Source organism: Scomber japonicus, chromosome 15, assembly GCF_027409825.1.
Source record: "Scomber japonicus isolate fScoJap1 chromosome 15, fScoJap1.pri, whole genome shotgun sequence".
NCBI lineage: Eukaryota > Metazoa > Chordata > Actinopteri > Scombriformes > Scombridae > Scomber > Scomber japonicus.
In genome coordinates, this window is record NC_070592.1 from 24,925,426 (window position 1) to 24,947,108 (window position 21,683).

At 38.9% G+C, this 21,683-nt stretch overlaps 1 protein-coding gene and 1 long non-coding RNA gene across 2 annotated transcripts in view; one reads left to right on the forward strand and one right to left on the reverse strand.

Moving 5' to 3' along the window:
- Positions 1 to 6,391, reverse strand: part of fam135b (family with sequence similarity 135 member B) — a 35,383-nt gene extending 28,992 nt beyond the window's left edge. Inside the window, exons 1-2 of the mRNA XM_053334340.1 lie at positions 6,315 to 6,391; positions 2,499 to 2,578 (exon numbers count right to left, since the gene is read on the reverse strand). Coding sequence (XP_053190315.1) covers positions 2,499 to 2,578; positions 6,315 to 6,391 — 157 coding nt within the window. The remainder of the gene's footprint in view (positions 1 to 2,498; positions 2,579 to 6,314) is intronic.
- A 14,512-nt stretch (positions 6,392 to 20,903) lies between these two features.
- On the forward strand, positions 20,904 to 21,012 carry LOC128373647 (uncharacterized). Its single transcript, XR_008322954.1, has 2 exons — positions 20,904 to 20,933; positions 20,975 to 21,012. It is a non-coding gene; the product is annotated as an uncharacterized LOC128373647 (long non-coding RNA).
- The last annotated feature ends 671 nt before the right edge of the window (positions 21,013 to 21,683 follow it).

Genomic DNA, 21,683 nt, shown 5'->3' on the forward strand with positions numbered 1-21,683 from the left:
GATAACGTTTCTTTATATTGGGGCATTTTAGTCCAATTTTGAAGAAAGAGCTAAAAAATACAACAGAGTGTATGTGAAATGAAGTAGGTTTGTATTGGTGTGTATTCTCACAATACTAGATTGATACAATGTAAGAACAGCAACAAAACGATTTTCCTTCAGCCTCCTCCAGCTGGTCAGTGCTCTACCTCCTTCTCCTCACCTGATAACTCAACCTTCAGGATATAAAAGCCTAAAAATAGAATCCTGAGAGCAAGACTGCTGAACTGCTATTTTCATCATTTTCCATTGCAATCTATTAATATTTCGGCTGCTTTCATAGGATTTCTCTTTACCCATTAACTAATGAGGTAAAGAAAGTGTTTTCCCTGCTGGTATTCCTGTCACTGGAGAAAACGCTCGAACTGACATGAATCATTGTCACATCTCAGAGTATGACACATCGCCTTAACAATCAGCCGTGTCCCTGCCACCACACATAAAAATGCACATGTATAGTTGATTTCTGGTGGCTTTTACTTTAACTGTAAGGGTGGCAAATACCGAACACCACAGTTTCTTTTCTTTATTAAATATTTGCCTTTATTGGACAGTGGGCGGCAAAGAGGCAGACAGGAAACAAGAGGAACCCTAACCTTAACCCAATACCAACGTCTAATCTTTATATAACCTGGTGCTGAGCCTGAAATCACAATGAGGACCTAAATGTCCCCACAATCCAAAATGTCCTCAAAGGAACACTGTGAAGTACAGGTCCTCACAAGTAGAGCTAAATCAGTATCATGCACACACACGGCACACACGGCACACACACACACACGGTGCACCAGTCATGACAGGCTAAAAATAGGCAAATTACTGCAAATCTGTATTTTCAGTGAAACGCTTCCTGCATTGCCAGAGATACAGATTTTAACGCCTGGGTAGGTTCAGAAACACTGTGTCACAACCTATGAATATCAAAGACGACAAGACACGAGAAGAAGGTTTTCTGATAGAAACCATTTACCATGTGATTACATTTCTGAATCAAAGGGTATAAACTGCACAGAACACGAATTTAGGTGTTTTTGAATTATTTTTAATTTACAACAAGCCTTTGGTTTTATAAGAAAAAAACTATTAAAACTTGTATTTGTGTTTTGTCTTTGAAGTAAGGCATTTAAAGATAAGCTGCTCTATGTGTGCTTCAGAAACATGTTATCATATTCAGTTTTTAATCTCTCATGTAAGACAGTGTGAGGAATGTTGCTCCAAGAGCAAAAAATTCCAGGAGTTTCACAAAGTGCAAACATCAACTGATAACTGGATGCAAGAACGCCGAAACTGAATTAGATTTACATTTTAAACAAGTGAAATCACATGAAAGCGATTTTCTGCAGTGTGACTCAGTGCATCTTCAACCCAAGGATGGCCAAATGTTCTAAATCACAGAGACGAGGTAGAGCCATAAAATTTCCAGACACTGCTCTTATTTTCTGATACATAGCTCAGCTTATAACAAGAAAGATGGCAGGAACACACCGATAGATTCAGTTATTGTGCGCAGTAATTTTTTGAAAACATGATTTTTTTTGTTTCTTTTTCTTTCTCTTTCAGTCACAGTTGTAATTGATGATTTTGTGGGTTCCTCTATTTTAAGAAAAACCTTGGTCGTGTCTCTAATTGAAGCTCTTCCAAATCCACAGATGTCAGAGACACATCAAGATGTGAAGGACTCTGTAAGACTACAACTCAGAAAAATATTCGTATTTATTTTCATATTCACACAATTCTGTAAAATGATGCTCATTTTGTTCCAGGAAAGGTAGAGAATAAGGCTACTCTCTGGACAACCATGCACTTTAACACAAGACGCTGCGACAGATTACTGTTTTCATGGAAACTTCAAAGACAGAAATGTGTGTAATTCACACACAGAATGTTTAGTCATACAATTATTCCCTGTGTCAAGTGAGATTTTCTCACACTCATTCCCCTCCGGACTTGGGTACTGTGAAGCAAACCTGTTCAAACATAAACCAAACTACAGGGACTAATGTCAAACTTACCCTATCGAAATTGAGGTCCCTTATTTAATTTGTATAATCAATGAATTATGCAGTGTTTTTTGACATTTTAAATACAAATACAAGCATACATAATTTATAGTAATTCTATTGGTCTAGTAGATTGTGCTTTTGAGGTTTTTGAGGAGATGAATGGATATTTACACCCTTAAAAACACATCTTTATTACTAATACATAACTGAATGTCATTCCTGGCCCAAAAACAACTAAACCTGCAGACATGCTTCAAAACCGATAATGTTTGCTGGACAAATGTGACAGCAGAGGTTCATCCAGCTAAAGTGCAAAAACAAATTATGATTACTGAGAACCAATATAGCAAATTGGGAGCTTATACCCAGACGAGTATGAGGCTGGTATTGACATAAAAGTCAGATGTCTAAAAACATTATGTGTGGATCGAGAATTTAAATATCATCTGCCCTTACCTGCATTGTCGTGTGTTGTCACTATCAACCTGTGGGGCACTCGAGGTGAGACCTTCAACCCTGCTCTTATCTGGTAGAACCTGTTGGAGAGATTACACATAATACAGTTGCACTACACATTTACATACTGATAACTAATACAGTTAAATTCACACAATGATATTTGCTGATATGTCATCCACAATACTAAGCAAAAACCAGAGTCTTGTTTTTGGATGTTCAATTGCTGCTGTTTAAAAGACATTACTATTTCACTAGTGAGTTTTAATGAGCCACTTGATGTGGATGGAGGGCAGATCAGGTGAATTCAAGGACTATCAAATTTAATAAAGAGCAAATACAACATTAGTGTGAGGGTGTTGCTAGCATTCATGTCAATAACTATCACAGCATCTTGACTTTGGTTCAGAATCCTTACCTAGATGTTTAAACTGCATAACAAATGACACAATAGCTTAAGCTAGCTAGCTAGTCTGTTTGGTACCTGCTAGCTACCTAGGGCCACCAGCTTCAGGTATGTTTTTGGACATATCCAGTAGTATGACTTAGCAAAATACCAATTTGCTGATCAGGAGAGACATGGACAAATGTAGTCAAGATTCTGTGACTGAGTGAGAGAGATGACATTTCCATAGCTGACCATTTCATGAAAATAAAAAGGTAACAAATGATGTGATGTAAACAGCATGCCACACGACCCATGTGACATAATAATATAAAGACATACACTCTATTTGTGGCTGTGGTGTTGGCTTTTTACCGCCTCTAGTGTGACATAACTTCAAACTGACCATTGTGATTGCTCTGTTTTAGTACTGACAAGACATGTTTTACATAAAAATGTTGACACACGCAGCTTGAAAGCTTCAGAAGCATACTTCGTAACATGGATAAGAAGTTAACAATGCCATGTTAAACAAAATTGGCCATGGATTGTACAAATGTAGCTAAATTATTAAAGGGTAAAGGGTTATAAATAATGAAAAAGACATGATAATGCACCTCTGTTCAAAGGCTGTAAAGTATACTGTATAGCAGAGCAATGGTGGTAGGTATGTTTTCCACAGTACTGGCATTATTGACATTATATTGATCCCAGGTGGGAAATAAAAATGGAGTCAAAAACTATTTACTGTACAATATCAGTACACAGCTATACGATAGTAATAAAACAGTTTTAGGTAATTAAATATGGATTATTTACATGACATTTCAGACTATAGGCATGGACAGCAATGGAAAACATGTCTCTGAAAAGGTCACTTTGACAGTTGAGTCAACGCAGCTTTGTGTAAAAGCCCATCTCGGCTCTCAGGGGACACATTGGCAATCTCAGAGACTAAAGCATGGCTGTGAACACAGTCATCACATCAGCGTTTTAGTGACAGCGCTCCTAAAGATGGAGGCTTGACAGAGAAGAGCACAGAAAAGGTTTTGATGGGCGATAAATAAGTAAGAGATGTTTTTGGTATGAAATAGGTCAACTCAGCTAGTAACTGATCAGGGGCTGATCCACTTTCTCTTACAGTGGTAATTTATAGACATTTGAACTCAATGTTTATTTCCCAACATGTGCATAAACCACATTATTACTCCTATCCTCTATCTAGACGTTATAGTCAAAGCACACATTTAAATTTATCTTAAAAGCTGACGCTGGAGGACAATAGGTATAATACTAATCAATAATCAATCAGTTTGCATTTTGTTTTTTGTACAACTAAATTAGAGTAATCACAAAACTGTACTTACTAATAATGGGAGTATCTGAAGCTATCTTGGACTAATTTTGCTACAACGGGTGGAAACTAAAAGTAGCAAATTTGCCATTGCATTCTTTACAAATCAAATCCAGACTTCACCCTTTTCCATCTAAGGATGTCACAACATCCAGTTTAAAGGTCAGCCAATGCTGGTTGCCAGCCACAGTTAAAAAGCAAAAAGATACACGCAGTTCTGGATGCTCGGTAGGTGCAACCTTCCAAGCATCTTGGATCAAAGGATGAAGGCAGCACAGCTGGCAGTTGCCATGATTTTTAGACACAACATCTGAACAGTCCTTTAATCAGTTGAATGCAATCAGTGTACTGGCCCTTCACAGTGTACAGTTGTAAGGTCCTCTAGTGTGGTACAGGGATTAGTATTGATTTCAGCTATTACATTGCTTGTTGTAAGATGTGTAGGTTCTGTTAACTATTTTTATTATATGGAGCCTCATCTTTACATTGAGCTCCAATTCTGTCGAGTGTTCACATCATATCTCTGCTATCTGAAGCAAGATGGCAACCGGTAAAAAAAACAAACATATTAGTGCACTCAGCTGTAGGGATTACCATGATGAAGCTTTAGCCCATCCCTTTTGGAGAGGGGGAAATCATTTTGATAAAGCTGGCATTTCAGCCAGCCTGAGGCCACGGTTTTAATCTCCCTACAGACGCATCATGGCAGGATAAACATAGCCCCTTTTTATGTAATGGAATATCATGGAAAACTCAATGGAAAAATAAAACGTGTTGATCATGTATTTTACTTACACCCTTACCTACTTATTGGTACAACCCATTACATTTAATGTTGCTGTTTCTGTTGCTGTAATGTATGTATATTGTGTTAATGTGTTGCCCTACAAAGGCAGATAGACAGGTTTTAATGCCACTATTTTGTATCTTTTTTGTGTCCATCGACTGTGCTATTACTATTCATTTTGTAATCAATGCAATACATTAATTTAAAATTCAATGTTCTTAAATATGTGATTCAAAGGTAGTTAAAATCCACTGAAGATCTACAAAGCTAGTTACCTTTAGCAATTTTAGTCGGGCTATTTTCTTATCTTGATAGGATTTAGCTGCTGCTTTATTTAGTTATGTGACATAAACTGAATTACGAAGACCTAAATTTATCAAAATGGATATCTGGATTGGCAGTAAGTGTGATGAGGGCTTTTAGAGCCCAGAGATTACAGTTACTGCAGTATGATTTGTTTTTTTGGCTTTGCTTTGTATTTACTGCAAATTGTACAATCTGTTTTCATAGAAATCACAGTTTGCTATGATATAATAGATATTTTTAAATAGTAAACAGATGTAAAACAACTTTCATTAACATTAACCAACATTAGCCACCATGGTCATACCAGACCAAGCAAGGTTATGGCTGCAAAATGCCTGGGTGCTTTCATAATGTGAATTACAGTGTAATATCAGCAATGATCGAGGTTGGGGGTGCATCCCTTTGATTTATCCAATAAATGAAATTGTACTGTCATCAATGCAGGATGAGTCATACATTAGTATTCATTCATCTTCTTCAACATTTTCATATCACAGTGGATTCATCCAGGTAACCTATGTTTAAGTGTTTTGTTTAATCAGTTGGAAGGAAATGTACTTTATATTAATGTCAAAGCATGGATTAGTAAAGGTTATATCTATAGGTTTTTTTGCTTATAATGAACAGTTGACTTATTTTGTGATGCCTTCCTGTCATGGATCAGGTAGTAACAGCCCTGATATGTAATGCCCCTTGTAATTATACTCAGTTTCAGTTTAAAGCTATTGCAGTATTTTCTATCTTTTGAGGTCAGTAGTTTGGAACTTTTTGAATTCAGTTCAAGGCAGATTATGTAAGAGAAAAAAAAGGAAAATAATACAAAAACAGCTACCAGCTTCATTAGGCTTGAATATTAAAATGTGTTAGAGCCTGTCAGCAGTCTACATGAATATGTCCAGTGAGTATGCTGAGTTGTGAAACCAAACAACATAAACATATATCACAACTCCAGAAATGTGATTTCTATAATGATAAATTGCTTACCCCCTCTGAAAGAGATCCACATTGTGAAATTTGTGCAACTCTACAGAAAACTCCAGTGTTCCCTGTACTTCAGACATGATATAATCCCACTCATCACCTGTCAAAAGAGAAAACACAGGGTTCAATTCAACATATCAGATATATAAGCCAAAAGAAGACAAGCTGACTAATAAAGCAAATAATGACTTTTCTAAAACTAGCTCACACTGTTATTCCTTCCCTCTGCTGAGGTAATATGACTCATACAGTCTAGTGTGGAGAACAGACTGTACGAGTCCAAGGTAGACATCTCGGTCTGAATATAGTCATCATCATCATTGTCCAGGTAGCTGTTGGAAAAATGAACACCACCCTGTGATTGAATTATGTCAGAGTGGTGATGGTGTGTAACCGGAAACTGCTCCATTTGTTGTATCTGTCTTAATCAGGTATGTTATGAGCTGATTAGAATCACCTTCTATTACTGTAAATGTTTCCCCTCTGGTACATTGTTATAATTATGAATTAGTACAATTAAATCTATATGCACTGCGCTACTAAAATAAGTTGTCCTTTAATTAGATATCAAATACCTGACAATTACAAGCCATCTTTGCACGGTTTTACACCATTATGTTTCTAATGTATCAAAGAACCGCTTCTGTTTCAGTGGAGAGTTTTAGAGGCCTGTCACTAGAATCTCCTGATTCAGTTTGACACAAAAATGTTGAAATTTAAGGATAATTTTGAGCCTATTTAACATGATTAAGATCAGATGATCTGCTCAGTGTCTGTCTGTCTTTGGCAAGAACTAATATGTATCTCTCTCATACCTACATGCCTCTCTTTATCTGTTAAGTTGCATCGTTTCCGGGATGTAGGCATCTAATACCTTCGTCTTACTGTATACCTTTGATGGCACATTATTAAATCCACATAGTACATCCATTCAGCCCTCACATACAGGCCTATGCAATCATGTAGCCTTCTAGTCATTATCTCAGCTGATTGAGATAAATGCAGGAAAATACTAAACGTGTCTACATACATCAGACCACTAAAAATGGATCCATCTAAATTTATGCGCGATCAACACATCCCAGGCAAGCTTAATTCACACCCAAATGAAGAGTGTTTTTTCCCCCATTGATGGTTTGTCACATGAACCATCTGATTAAACTTTAAATCCATAATGTAACCATGAGGAGAAAACACAAACATGGACTGTATCTCTACTACATGACAATGATTTGAGAGCTGAAATGACATGAAACTGAGCTGCTGCCAACCAAAGAGAGATGAAACACTGGCAGAGTTTAGAGTAAAGTGTACCATCATAGAATGCTTTGAAACATAATCCTTATGTTTAGTATTCGGTCAGTGTTCCTGTGAGTGCTGTAAAACATGGAGGGTCATCACTAGAGGGGAAGATGTGCACAATGTGTAGTTACAGAAACAGAGTCATTGCTGTGAAACTTTCAGAAGTGCAACTTCACTTGTGCATTACAACCAGTCTTCGGCTTAGCTGGCTTAAAAACATAATACTGTTTTAGTCCACTTTCCTTAAGCAGTGGCGATTTATCGAGAACGGCTGGTTTTATTACAGCAGGGCTTAGACACAGGGGTATTGTGAGTTCATTCACTGCTAGTAAAATGCAAAAGTAAGTGATAATTAACTACAGCAGATATCCTGTAAATACCACTGGTCACATCATCACCTACAAAAATGCTTTATTACTACTATATTAGTGCTGCATTCTCTATGAAACAATGGTTTTTGATTGCGGACAGAGGTAGACAAAAGCATGTCCTTGCTGAAATGACAACTGATTTTATCAGCTGTAGCACACAAGCTGCTTAAGCTAACAGTACTTCCATGAATTGACCACCTCCAGCTGACTTTTTACTGTTTCCAGCCAACTTATTTTAAAACAAGAATCCTTTAAAAAGAGTCTTAGGTGTCCACTTGATGGCTACATAACGTATATGATATTATATGAACAGCCTGAGGCTAAAGCTGTATGTAAGATCCATTCTAACAGTAGCTCTGTTCAGCTGCTTAGACTGAACACACACAAAAGCATACTGTTGTCACTTTTAATATTACAAGACAAAAAGCTTTTAGAATGAGGACTAACCAGTGTGTTTGGTGAAAGTAACTGAACTTGACAAAATGCTAACGCTAAACACTCTGTTAGCACAACTGGTTTCCATGCTGTAAGGAAACACATTGGACGTGCTAGGCATGGGCTTTTTTAAGCATAAACTGTAACCCCACAAGCTAATTATTTAAGTTACTGATACTGTTATAGGTACAAGGTTAGTTATCTAAACTATTTCAGCTTACAGTTCAAGCAGATAAACAGGCTTTCTCTTGTGTTTAATGAAAACATTAACCACTGAGAAACCATTGAGAAATCCAAGGTTGCCATGTCTACTAAGCTTCAATTGGACAATGACTTTTTATTGGTCATTTAATTAATTCTGTCTAAAATGTTTGATATTTCAACCCCAACTATTTTTTTTGGTTCTGGTTCAGTGTTCTGGACCAAAGTAATAGGTTTAACCACTTTGGTTAAGGATGTTGGTCTGGGATTTGCTTCCTTTAATGATAAAGATACCCCGATTAAGTCCACAGTTCTGATGTGTCACTTCCTTCCGCTTCACTGAGAAGAGAAATTTATTCTGGTGTATTCTCCCAAAATTGTGCAAATGGGGTGACTCAAATGTGTCTTCTCAATTGGCAGAGATACAGTTTTCTCCACCTTACTGATATTATAAGAATCTTGCCAAGTGTAGAAAAAATAGGAGCTGTAAATCATCAATAAGACTAGCAGTCTAGAGGAGAAGAAAGGGGTAACCATATCCTTGATAGAGCACACAAAGTTAACGCCAGGCAATAGAGTTCAACATGCCTGAGAAGCATTATAACCTTCTTTTATGTATCACCCGCTGCTGCAAATGGCCTGTAGAGACAAGAAATGATGCCACAGTTTTGCCTTTTCTTGCAGACTCTTGTGTCACATTGACACACAAACACACCTTGCAGCTCTATCAGAGCAGAGCTTTGTGTCTGGGTGACCACAGATGACGGTCTTCATAATATCATGAGCCAATAACAGGCCATTTGATGCAAGTCTGTGAGGCACTGCTGTACATACACCCTGCAATTCCTTCAGTGCTGATTAAGCAGCTTTATTGCTTCCCTAATTCACTGAGTTGTAAGCGTCCAAACGTAAGTCCCGTTACCTGCTGTCTCATAAAGAAAATAGACTTTGCTTTACAGAAAGGTTTTAGGTAGGTATAAGGGATGAACACTGTGTACTGTAAATAAAGGCTTACAGTGACATGGTATACCACCAAAACAATCTCTGCTTTTCCAACATGGCCATAGTATAATCGACCCATACATAGACCACATCCACTAATTGTCAGCCGCTGCCGAAAATTCATCAATTGCTTAATCAAATCAGCGAGGCACAGAGCAAAACACCCACACGACTACTTCAGAGGCTGTCACTCATCCCCACTGTTCTCCCTTTCATGACGTTGATGCCGATGATCACGATGATGATGATGAAACAATACAGCTGATGGGCAAAAAGCGGAACTGCAGAAGACTGTAAAGGTCACGGCTGACGTTATTCTGTCATTTTCATACTGTCGATAAATCTCATGAAAAGACCAAATCCACCAACCACCATCTCTCATGATTTTCCAGCTTCTGAGGTCTGTCTCTGGTACTCGGCCTCTAGCTTCTTCATGGCTACTTAAGATGTACACCACCACGTATTTCAAGTTTTTCTTTTTTAAAGGGCTTCTGGCTACACAGACAATATTTACTAGGAGGATAAATTCATTTTTCGCTTTGGTCTTTTCATTGAATGTGTTGCTAAAAAAGAAAAATATTGAATACTGACAGCCTTATCCCTTCAGAGCCCAATCAGGCGAGACACTCCAGTATCCAGGGCTTTTACTGTACAACTGAGGGCACTCAGGTCATGTCAATTTGGAGGTTTTAGCAGCATCCTATAGCTACCAAATTTTCCCAGTCAGTAGGCTTATTTTTTAACCCTTTTTCAACCAGGATGTATGTATTTCCCCTGCAACCATTTTCTTAGGCTTTGAGACACCATTAAGACCTTCATGTTAGGACATAAAGTTGTAACAATGTATTTTTGCATGTGTGTAGTTCTTGATAGTGTCTTCATTAGAAAGAGCTAAGGACACAGAGACAGAGTTTAGTTATTCTTCTTAATCATTGTAGGAAATTGTTTATTTTTAGAGAAATTTACGTGAAATAACTGCTTCATTTACACAAGTCTTGACCAGCTAAAAACATTTTTTTTAAGTTAAGAATTTCTTTTTTCAGGGCAGATGTGGAACCTCACAATACCTCAGTATTTTAACAATTATGGCCACTTCCCTGCCAGTGGCTTTCCTTCTTTTCTAATCTTCCTCTCTTTTCTTAAAGCAGGTGTAACTCACTTGTTTGACTTACGTGCCTCAATTTGAAAGCTTGTAGATGTCATGAAAGACTGCTGAGCAATCACGCTTCAACAAAAGTCATGATGTTTATCATTTTTTTTACAATACCCACTGTGCCCGGATGCAGGCCTAATGCATGCTCTGCTCTTACACTGTATATTTGTACAATGCTGCTGAGCCCAACACAGATCTACACAACCTGTAGCCCAGCAAAGTGGTTCAATGGGCTGCTTATGCACTTTTCCAAACTATCTCTTTCTGATTCTCTACTTGCTGCGAATCATTAAACACTAATCATTACAAAACAGCCATCTGCTCTCTGATTACTATTTAATGTAGGCCACACACACACACGCACACACGCACACACTCCCAGGCCTTGTTGGATGACTAGACTTTACAGCTTTAGTCATTTCTACACCTTATATGGAGAAAAAAAAAGAATTCCTAGCTGTCGTTTATTTTGCCCTCCTAGCCTTTCGAGCTGCTCCTGTCGGTGTCAGCTCAGCCGGGAATGCTGACTGACAACTCTCCGATCTCAATTTGAGGGAAAGATGAAGAGGTAACGTGTTTATGTGGCGACTGAAGGTGGAACGAGCTGATTTTGCGAGGGCGACGTAGGCGTACAGTAGGTGTCATTGTAACACAGAGAGTCATTGTGACACGACTGGAAGCTGCTGTGTGCGCAGCTCTGAGGGCCGGAAATTAATCTCGGGCATTATTCTATTCATTAACTCCCTCTGCAGAACAACACACAAAGGACTATCACCAAATATAGTGATATGTGACAAAGGAACCTCCTCCAATTATAGAAACAGTGCAGTTTTTGGTGGATTTCTGAGCAGCTTTCAAGTGTAGATATTTAGTCAAATCAAAGTTTAGGCTATTGTGTACAAAGTGGATGTGAGGAGGAGACAGTGTGTCCTTTACATGAAAGCACTCAACCAACAATCATGTGATGGCATAATCCAGTATTTTGCTAAAACCCTCTCTCTGATGCTGCTCTCTGTTGTTAAAATGACAATGGCCAGTCCCAGCAATGATGAACAAGAGGCTGAGTTCCCTGAGTGATATAGTGGAATGACTGCGAATGTGACTTTGAGACGTGAGATGTGACCAGCATCCTCACGATCCACCGAATTAGATTCTCTTGTGATCAAAGGGCCAAAAAGTAACCATCTGGAAAATCCTACTTCCAATGTACCTCGCATACCTCTTCTTGTGGTGTTCGAGCTGCGGGAGTAATCTGCAGACAAAATCATAACAGACTCTCAGACATTTCAATCCACAACTGCTGTGAATCACTGTAAACATTTTTAGTATGAGACCACAGCGCTGTACACTGTACTCTACTGTAGCGTGTGTGTGTGTGTGTGTGTGTGTGTGTGTGTGTGTGTGTGGGTACATGCATTCTTCAAATATAAGATTGAATCACTTGACTTTGTTCACAGTCCGCTACTCATAATACAAACCTGTGTGCGTGTGTGTTTTTCTGCTCTAATGAAATGTTTACAGTCACATGCCTCACTTGCTACAGTACATGGGCTGCTCATGAACGCAACGTGCCACCTTCAAGAACTGTAAATCTATTTAACCTTGCATTGCTGTTGAACTTCTATTTTTACCGCTTTTGAACGTGACAAAGACGACAGAGGGGCCGTGCACTGTGTCATTGTGAAGTCTTTGTTCGTGTCAGACGGCGTGTAGGACTATTTAAGACGACAGCATCTGTGCAAAAAAAAAAAAAAACTGATGACAAACAGCACACACTGCAGAGTCAAGAGCAGCTTTGAACTGCACAGCCCACAGTGTCCAGCTTAGACTGTCCATTTAAATGCAGTTCCATCCTTTTGTGCAAGAGAGTGCTTGAATGTCTTTATTTTGAGAGGGGATTATCTCTAACATGACATTTGCATCTGATTTACCTCTTGCTTTGTTAACTTATCAGTAGGACACATTGTTGTTGGGGTCTATTTACAAAAGGACACATGCCTAAAGTTTACACACACACACACACACACACACACACACACACACACACACACAATAACTGCCAACAAAAGAGATGCACATTATGATGTATTAATTCAGCCCAACTGTTCTGCTCTGTCTCTTGTTATAAAATCCATCCTCTTCCACGCAGCCTGTAAACCGATCAGCAGTCTCCAGTAGCTGCTTTTTCTGCTGTAATGTACAAGCACAACGAGCTTCCCGATCCTCTCATGTTACACACACAAACACACACACACATGCATCCCGCTAAAGCAGACAGACAAGGAGGGTGTCACATGTAGAATAGCCTACGACAGCCTCACCTTAGCAGTGATGAAAGTGTAATATCCGCAGATTGTTCGGGATCCAGGCTTCACTGAGTAAAATCGTTGTTGTGCGGATGGATGCTCGGTTTGCAATGTTTATACCGCCGCTTCTCTTGCTGCTGCTGCTGTTGCCATGGTTATTCATCCAGACCCTGTATGTTCTGCAGTCTTCCCCCCCACCTCTCTCCCTCTCTCTCTCCCACCCTCTCTCTCTCTCTCTCTCTCTCTCTCTCTCTCTCCTTATCAACCCCCCCTATGTCTCTCCCTCTCCCTCCTGATGGGGTTTTTTTCAATTTGTTAAAGTGCGGCAGCGTGGAATCTGGCTTTGTGTCTCTCCTCCGGGTCCGCCCCGCGTTTTGCACACAATACACGAGCTATAGAGTGTGGATAGTTTCATAAGGGGAATATTAATAGTCAGCACCCAGCCACTGTGTGTGTGTGTGTGTGCGTGCATGTGTGTCCTCCTGCTTGCTGCACTATAGTGTGTATGTGTGTCTGTGCGTCCAGCCGGCGAGCTGACGTCAGAGAACTGCCCCCTAAAAGTGAACCGCGCAGTGGGGAAATGACCATGAGAGGAGACAAAGGATGGATATTGTCATGCAAACATTACATTAATGGAATAATAAACATGCAGGAGCCACGTGACTCATGGGAGATTAGGAAAAGCAAAAATAAACTTCTGGCAGTGTGTCCTCAACATATATTCATCTGAAAAGTACAGTTAAATCCATGAGGAAATAGTATGGTTGGGCCACTAACCTATTTCTGATGTCTGATGTGCCCCTTCTCATAATGGATAATTAACCAGTAGCTTATTAAAATTCATAAAGTTCCCAGATATCATGCCAGTGAAACTAATACGACTTCAAGACACCTGATGCAAGGTCAGGACTGGACTACCACTGGATACCATGCACATTTATGTCATTTTAATATCTATCTAGCCCCTAGAAACCAAACTAATACTACCCTCTAAAGCACAATATCAACTAAGGCAGGCATGCCTATTCCATAAAGGGTTGTGTGCCTGCAGGTTTTTGTTCCAACCAATCAAGAGCAGCCAATTTGACCAATCAGCTGTCTGAAGGCTGAGATGGTTGATTAAATCAGGCAAGCCTGGTGTGCTCCTGCCTGGTTGGAATGAAAACCTGCAGCCACATGGTCCTCTAGTCTATGGAATAGTTTGGACATTCTTGAACTAAGGGATTTAAGTCTGCATTAAGTGATTTTTGTTGACTTGGGGCAGGAACTCAGTTTATATGGTGAATATGCGGGCAAACATATCCATAGACATGGACTAACATTAGCATTGGAGTCCTGTCTGGGCACCTGATGACTTCTTCTTTTAGCTCTATTTTGGTCACCACCGACTCCTTAAGGACTGGCTTTTTAGTAGCTAAATTCTGCACTATGATCACGTGCTGGACACCAACTATGTTTGTATGCTGTTTGTTTTTTCACTATTGATGGCTGAACACTGATGCTGGAAACAATGTTGATGAGAGCACCGAGACTGAAACAAAAGAGAAAAGTTTACATGCATTTCAAGGAATGTGAAAGACACTAAAAGGTCCTGTAGAATTTAAGTAAACTGCAGAGTCGGGCAATTATTCCCTGTGCAAACAACATCTTTCATATTCACAGTCATTTTTACCATTGTTAGTGTTGTATTATTGATTTACATGGGTCTAGCTGCATTACCTGATTTTGAGGCTGTGTTTCAGACAGAAGCCTTATGCCAAAGTACATTTTTGAGGCCTTCATTATTTGAGTTTTGTGCTGATGTGTTGCCTACTACTAAATATATGTGTTCAATTAAATTAGTACACAGCAAATCTGGGGCCACAATATAGAAAAACTCTACACTCTCCACAGGGGAAGAACAGAGGTTAATAGAGGTCCAGCATCTTATTTTTGCACAAAGGCCCATAAGCAGGCTAATCTATCTGACCATGTGAAAGGTGCAGTGAAATCTTGAACCTTGCAGTAATAAGTAATACGAACGATTAAGTCAACAACAGATTTTTTTTTTTTAATACTGGGAATGTGCATAGAGGGGCCACGTGGAAGTTAAACTTTTAAGTGGAGTCTAAAAATGGAAATAACTAGACACATTCAAATGTACACATATACTGTACAGTATGTAAGCTGGCCATGGCTGGATCTACCATATGGGCAATCTGGGCAATCTGGGCAAGTGCCCAGGGGCCACTGAGTTGGTTACAGAAATATCACCCAAGGCTTGGCCTATACTTTTTATGTTGTTAATTATAGTCACTGTCAGAAACCTATATCTAAAACAAAATATGGAGTTACAAGGTTTCCACCCAACAGCAGCATTATCCGTTGTTTGGGGTCCAAGAGTTTCAGTGTCCAGGGGCCCCTGGGGGTACTAATGCAGCCTTGAAGTCGACTATAGTCAGCAGCAAAATGAAGACTACAATAAGAATATAAAAAAATAAGACTGGTTAAACCGAACAGCCACCAAAGTCACAATGGACATGAAACCTATCCAGTATCAGAATGTGTAAATGCAACATGCAACTCAGGGATTAATCGAATCTGAAATCCAGATTTGATTGGCTGACCGGATGAAGGACATGCCAGAAGTATTCTCCTCTCTGTCTCTGTGTTCAATTTAGAGGCACTATTGTGAAACCAATGCATTTCACACTGTGGACTAATGTAGCTCACACAAATTTTGATGTTAGACTAGGTTGTCCTGGCAGTCAGGTACAGCAATTAAAATGCCATCTGTCATGTTTAAACAACTCTTCTCAGACTAATCACTTATCAGATAAGGGGGGAGGGGAGGATTATGTAACATATGAAAAAAAATGTGCATGGCCCATAAGCTGTTGGCTTTGATAACTGTGTGTTTAACTGTTGTCAACAATAGGAAATTAGTTTGCTTTATCTAACCAGGTTGATTCTTTTTGTGCCTCTGTTGCACCAATTCCTGAATTATTGTTTTCCTCCACTGTTCCAAGCTTCACCTTCCACTTAAAAAAAACAAAAAAACAAAGTCAATTGCTGCTTTTCTCTCATGGCATTCTGCCATAAGCTGCAAGCACTCTTGATTAAGAGAGGCGCACTATTGATTTTTTTTTTCAGGCGGTTGGCAGAGCCCAGGTGACGATAAAGTCTGAAAAAAACTGGCAGAAATTTCAGAGAGGTTACACAGCAAGGACACCAATGCCAGACTTGCATGATGATTTCTAGTGTATGAAAGGAATAGTCCAGATGATAAACAGTGATGGCTGTGGTTAGCGTCCATTTGCTGCATTTCACTTTTAATTTGATTTGACTCAACATCCTCATTATGAAGATCATGATATCACACAGTTTCTGCTCAGTTGTTATTAGCAAGACATTTTGTCTCAGTAAATTATCTACAAGGCTCTTTGGTGATGTAATACAAAGAGTGGCTGATTACCAACACACCCTCTTCACCCTCAGCTCAGTTCATATTGTCTGACAAACTATATGCTGTCCAGGCAAGTGGCAAAAATTAAAAGAGAGAGACCTAATGAATGCTTCAATACAGGGTACTTTAAAAATGACGTGCTTCACAGTCAACAGTTTGGAGTGACATATTTAACAGCATTTTCCACCACCATTATCAATACACAAACAACCCCTTTGCTTTTAATTTGTTATTTCTATATTTTAACCTACATTTTTGTGAAAAGACTCAAATAAATAAAAATTATCCTTACATTGTCCTATAATGATCTCCAAATGTTTCACTATTGTTTCACTATTGTTGAATTAGACCTACATTCATGTAGCAGCCATTGGAGGCCTCAAGCTAATGTCACAAACAGCTAATTTAATTCATAAATCAAAAGTGAGTACAGTAAGTGGTTTATTTTATGAGTGTTGTCTCATTTGTTTGACGTTAATGTTACCTTAAAAACTATAATTATTACTGTCTCATTGTTACATCTTCTCTACATGCTAACATGGTCTATCTTCTGTAAGCTACCATTGATTGTAAACAGTAGCCACCAAGGTTTATGGCGTAATTTTTCACTTAGGACAGGGCTACATTTGCTGTTTCCTTTCTTCTTTATAGTGCACTAGCTGTCACTACTTCACCAGCCATAGACCAAAGCAACAAGAACCAAATGTAAAAAAAAACAAACAACTGAACTCAGTCAATGGATACAACTTGGGCCTTTTGTCAGGGTATTAGCTAAATCTCTGCCTCCACTTTTTCCTGTTAGGGAAAAGGCTAGGCTAAACATGTTCTGACAGCAGCTTTGTACATCATATACATGTTATATCTACTGAAAGCTGATATATGTATATTCCTTCCTCTTAGAAATGAAAAGTTAAATTAATCATTTATAAATCTTAATTCACTATATGAATGCTGTGGCATGAGTAATAACGTTAGCTTAAGGTGGCTAATGATAAAGTTAGCAAATTTTAGATGAAGTTTTAGCTAATATGTAAATAACATTATTGAATTAGTTCACTGTGTTATCCTCTAACTGTCACAGTGACAGTTCCTCAAAAGCTAATCAGCAAATTTTAAAAATAGTTATGTTTGGATGTGTCTTAGCAGTCTCATCTTATAATTGCTTGTTAAGACTAGAGTATGAGTAATGCCACATTCACTGCATCCAATCAATGGTTTGATGTTAGTTAAAATATTGATTGCATACTTTCCCATATTATGTTATGTTTAACTGGCTGACTAACAAACTCCTAAGCCAGGTGTTTTCTTCAGGTTAACTGAGCTGATTTTTGTAAAGCTGCAGTGTTTCACACACAGTTTATTATATCACATTAAACTTAATTTATTAAAAATGCTCACTGAACCACAAACATTTATTTATAACAAAATGAATCTTTTACTGCATTCAAAACCTACCAGGGTGCGAATGTGACACTTTCACATTGCTTAAATTTTGGCAGATCACAGCTTGTTTTTGAAGCTTAAGACCGTAACACCCCTGTTTTTACACTTCCACAACAGTATCAAGCTGTACTCTAACTCGAGGGCTTTGGCATATGCGACTCCGAGTCACAAGTGTGCTAGTCATGGGGCCTGCCGCGTGGATGAATAATCACAAATTGTTTTCTCTTTCCTTCTGCCCGCACTGTCTGTGCCTGCTCTCTCATTGAGAGCGTGAGCTCTCAATTATCCAGGCTGGACACATGATCTCTCTGCCAGATCTCTGAGGAGGCCCAGTCACTGTATCATGTTTCCCTTACAGCTCTTTCAGACGGGCATTATGGCCTAGCTATAAAAACAATCAATGCAAGTAATATGATATAATACTTTATCCTTGACCTTTATATTATTAGTTGTAGTAAATTGCAGAGTATCATATGACTGTGAGGTTACTGATCCTTAATCATAGAACATCTACAATATAATATCACATAGCAGGAACTGCAACTGCCAGGATCAATAAATCAATAGTCTAACATTTACACACACAGGAAAAGGTTTTATGAATAAAAGTATTAATGAAAGTTCTGTGCTGTGGCATGCATGTTGTTAAAAATAAGTCAAAGCAGTCATTATGTTGTTGGACAGCAGTTGTCTTTCCTTTAAAGCAAGTGTTGTAGACATTTGTAGCACATTCATGCTTTAAAAAAAACAAGTGACACTTTTTTTAGTGCTTCAGAGACATCTCTACCCACGAGCAAAGTGGTCCTTGTCACTTAAAAAATTGTTGTTTACCATACGAGCGGCGAATCACTTTGAGGATGAGAAAGTCATACCTGTGAGAAATGCCAGAATGTCTGCACAAGTCAGATAAAGTGGGAGCAATAAAGAATGTCACAGCGTATTTCCTCCTAGAAATCAGCCTATCACAGAAAGTTTTAGACTCTCAGATCTCCTAACATGCAGCAAAAATCTAGTTTGTTTAGCAGATCAAAAGCCATAGGTGTAATGCAATTACATAACATCCAGGATACATAAACAGCATGTCTGCCTGAGGCTCTTCAGGTAATAACAAGGCTTATTCCAGTCAACACCTCAGCCTAACATGCATTCTTTAGCTAAACTGATGAGTACACATGATTATGAAATCCACATTTCATCACTCACTGGCTTCCCTATCCTGACAATAATTATTAAGAGAATTACATACAGGCAACATATGTCATTAGGGGGCACCTAAGAGAAAAAAAAAACTTGAGAGACGCAGAGGAGTAGTGGTGGTGGTGGGGTGTGTGGTGGTGGGGGGGTTACACATAGAGGCCCACAGGCTTCTGCATCTTTTTAAGTGTTGGTAATAAAAACGTAGACACCACCTCCTTAAGAACTCCTGGCCAATGGGAACCCATTGAACAAACTTTTATATGTCCTCAGAAAATGCTTGAGCATCCCTTGCGCCACTCCTCTCAGTCAGTCCTCAACATGCGCAGGTAGGACTGATTTCAAGGGGGGAATTTCAGGTCTGTGGCTCCTTTTGCTCCTGCATTATCACCACCATCACTGCACCTCTCACTGCTGAGCCTGTCCCATCTCCAGTCAAGGGAGAGGAGTGTGAAACATGGCCTTCCACTGCTCCGCTTTGACGAGGTACGTATCTCAGGTTAAATAACTGTCAAGACTCTTTATCTTTGAAGTTTGAGTGTGGCAATTTTCATTATAATGAAGACCTAGTTCAAGACTAGGTATTCACTAATAATGGCCCCCCTGGTGTGCAGCTATTTTTAATCTTTAGAAAGAGGAAGCATCATCTACCTATTTCTTCTGCTCTCCTCTGATAAATCTGTGAGTGTAGCTTAGCCTAGATTACAGAAACTGACCATTTACCCTTTAATCTGGCCCACACATGCAGCCTATAAACCTCCATTGCGTGACATTCTAACAGAAAAAAAACCTCTTATCCATTCAATGTCTCCATTCATTTTGTCTGGAAACAGGCTGAATGAATAGTGCAGTTTACAGCATCATCATCATTTGTGAGAGTATATTTACACATCTATTGCTCAGAGCCTTTGTTTCTACAACAATCAACTTTTACATGACTCTGTTGTATGGCTGATTGCTTCATGCGGAGGAGCGATCCATTTTGGGTAATTAAGACAAATGAGAGAGCAGAAATTGTGCAAGGAGTGTTGGCTCACTCGCAGCATTTTGAGAGCACCTCAGGGACATCACAACATGGGTGGTAGCAAAAAGGAAAGTCCCATCAAATGTTTGTCAGGAGATGAAATGTCATTACCTGAAAGGATATTTACCAGAATATATTTGGGGAATTTTTGGAACTTTTGAACACAGTGTAGGTAAGTGAGAGTGAGAGAAACCGCAACTCTATAAAAATGCAAAATGCGCATTACCCACATTTACATTTACAATAAATGTCATAGTGATGCATGTTAGACAGCATATCGTGTCAGATACAGGGCAGATAAAACTCGCAGCTCAAAAGATGACATCTAGACAGCACCTGTCAACATTTTAAATCCATCAACCTTTCAAATTTACAGTGACAGTTCAGAGCCTGTGGATTTCTTTGTCTCTTACGCAAAGGACTTAAAGCAGCTTTTGTCTTTGCAAGTTGTTTGATGAATCAGCCTAAAATGTGAGATGCAACCTGAAATGCCCTACACTCATTTTGTGCTACAGGGACATGTAAAGCCCTTGTTGATTTTGATTCCTTCTTTCCTTTTGGCTCTATTCTTTTCAAGTGTTATCTACAGAACTAAAAGCATCACGTGACTTGAAGGAATACACATTTTAAATATGCTTATTATGTAATATTGCTTTCTCACCAAGAGTTAGATGAGAAGATTGATACCACTGTCATGTTTGTTCATTAACCCTCCTGTTGTCCTCAGGTCAATTTTGACCTGGGAGGTCAACAGGCTCAAAAATGAGGTATAGTTTCTTAAAATGAGGCCTATTGACCATCATTTCCAAAAAAAAAAGTATAAAACCTGTGGTGATAAGTTGGAATGAAGTTGGCCTAAAAGGTCTAACACAGAATTGGGTGATAATTTATACCTTATGCTTTATTAACAGTCAAACCAAACTGAGTCAAATGTTGTTTGTTTAATCTGTAAAAAAAATAAATAAAAGTAAGTCTAAAAATTACAGTTTGCGGCTTTACAGTCGATATTTTAACCTTTGGATAGAGCTGGGCTTGCTGTCTCCCTGTTTCCACTCTTTATGCTAAGCTAAACTAACCATTTCTTTGCTTGAACTTCATACTTAATGGTCAGATCTGACAGTGACTGGTATTGATTTTCTTATCTAACTCTGCAAGAAGGCGAATAAGCAGCTTTCCCAAAAATATCGACCTGTTCCTTTAATAACTATGCGTTTGTAAATTTGAACAGAGAAGGCTTCCCTCTTGTCAGATTACATCATTGACATGCTGTTGCACCGGTGTAGGCTGGTAGATGGATTGGTATAGAGGGCAGCCAAAGAGTCACTCTGAGGATCTGAAGATGCTTCTTTAACTTGAAGGGCAAAATGTTACAGCCCAGCGGCTCTTCTGAAGAGACCTTGCTGACTTAGTCATTACTCACTTCTCTGACAGTACACTCCCAAATATATAATTAATCTCAGTACCTGTGCACATTTAAAAAAAACAGATGGGGATGG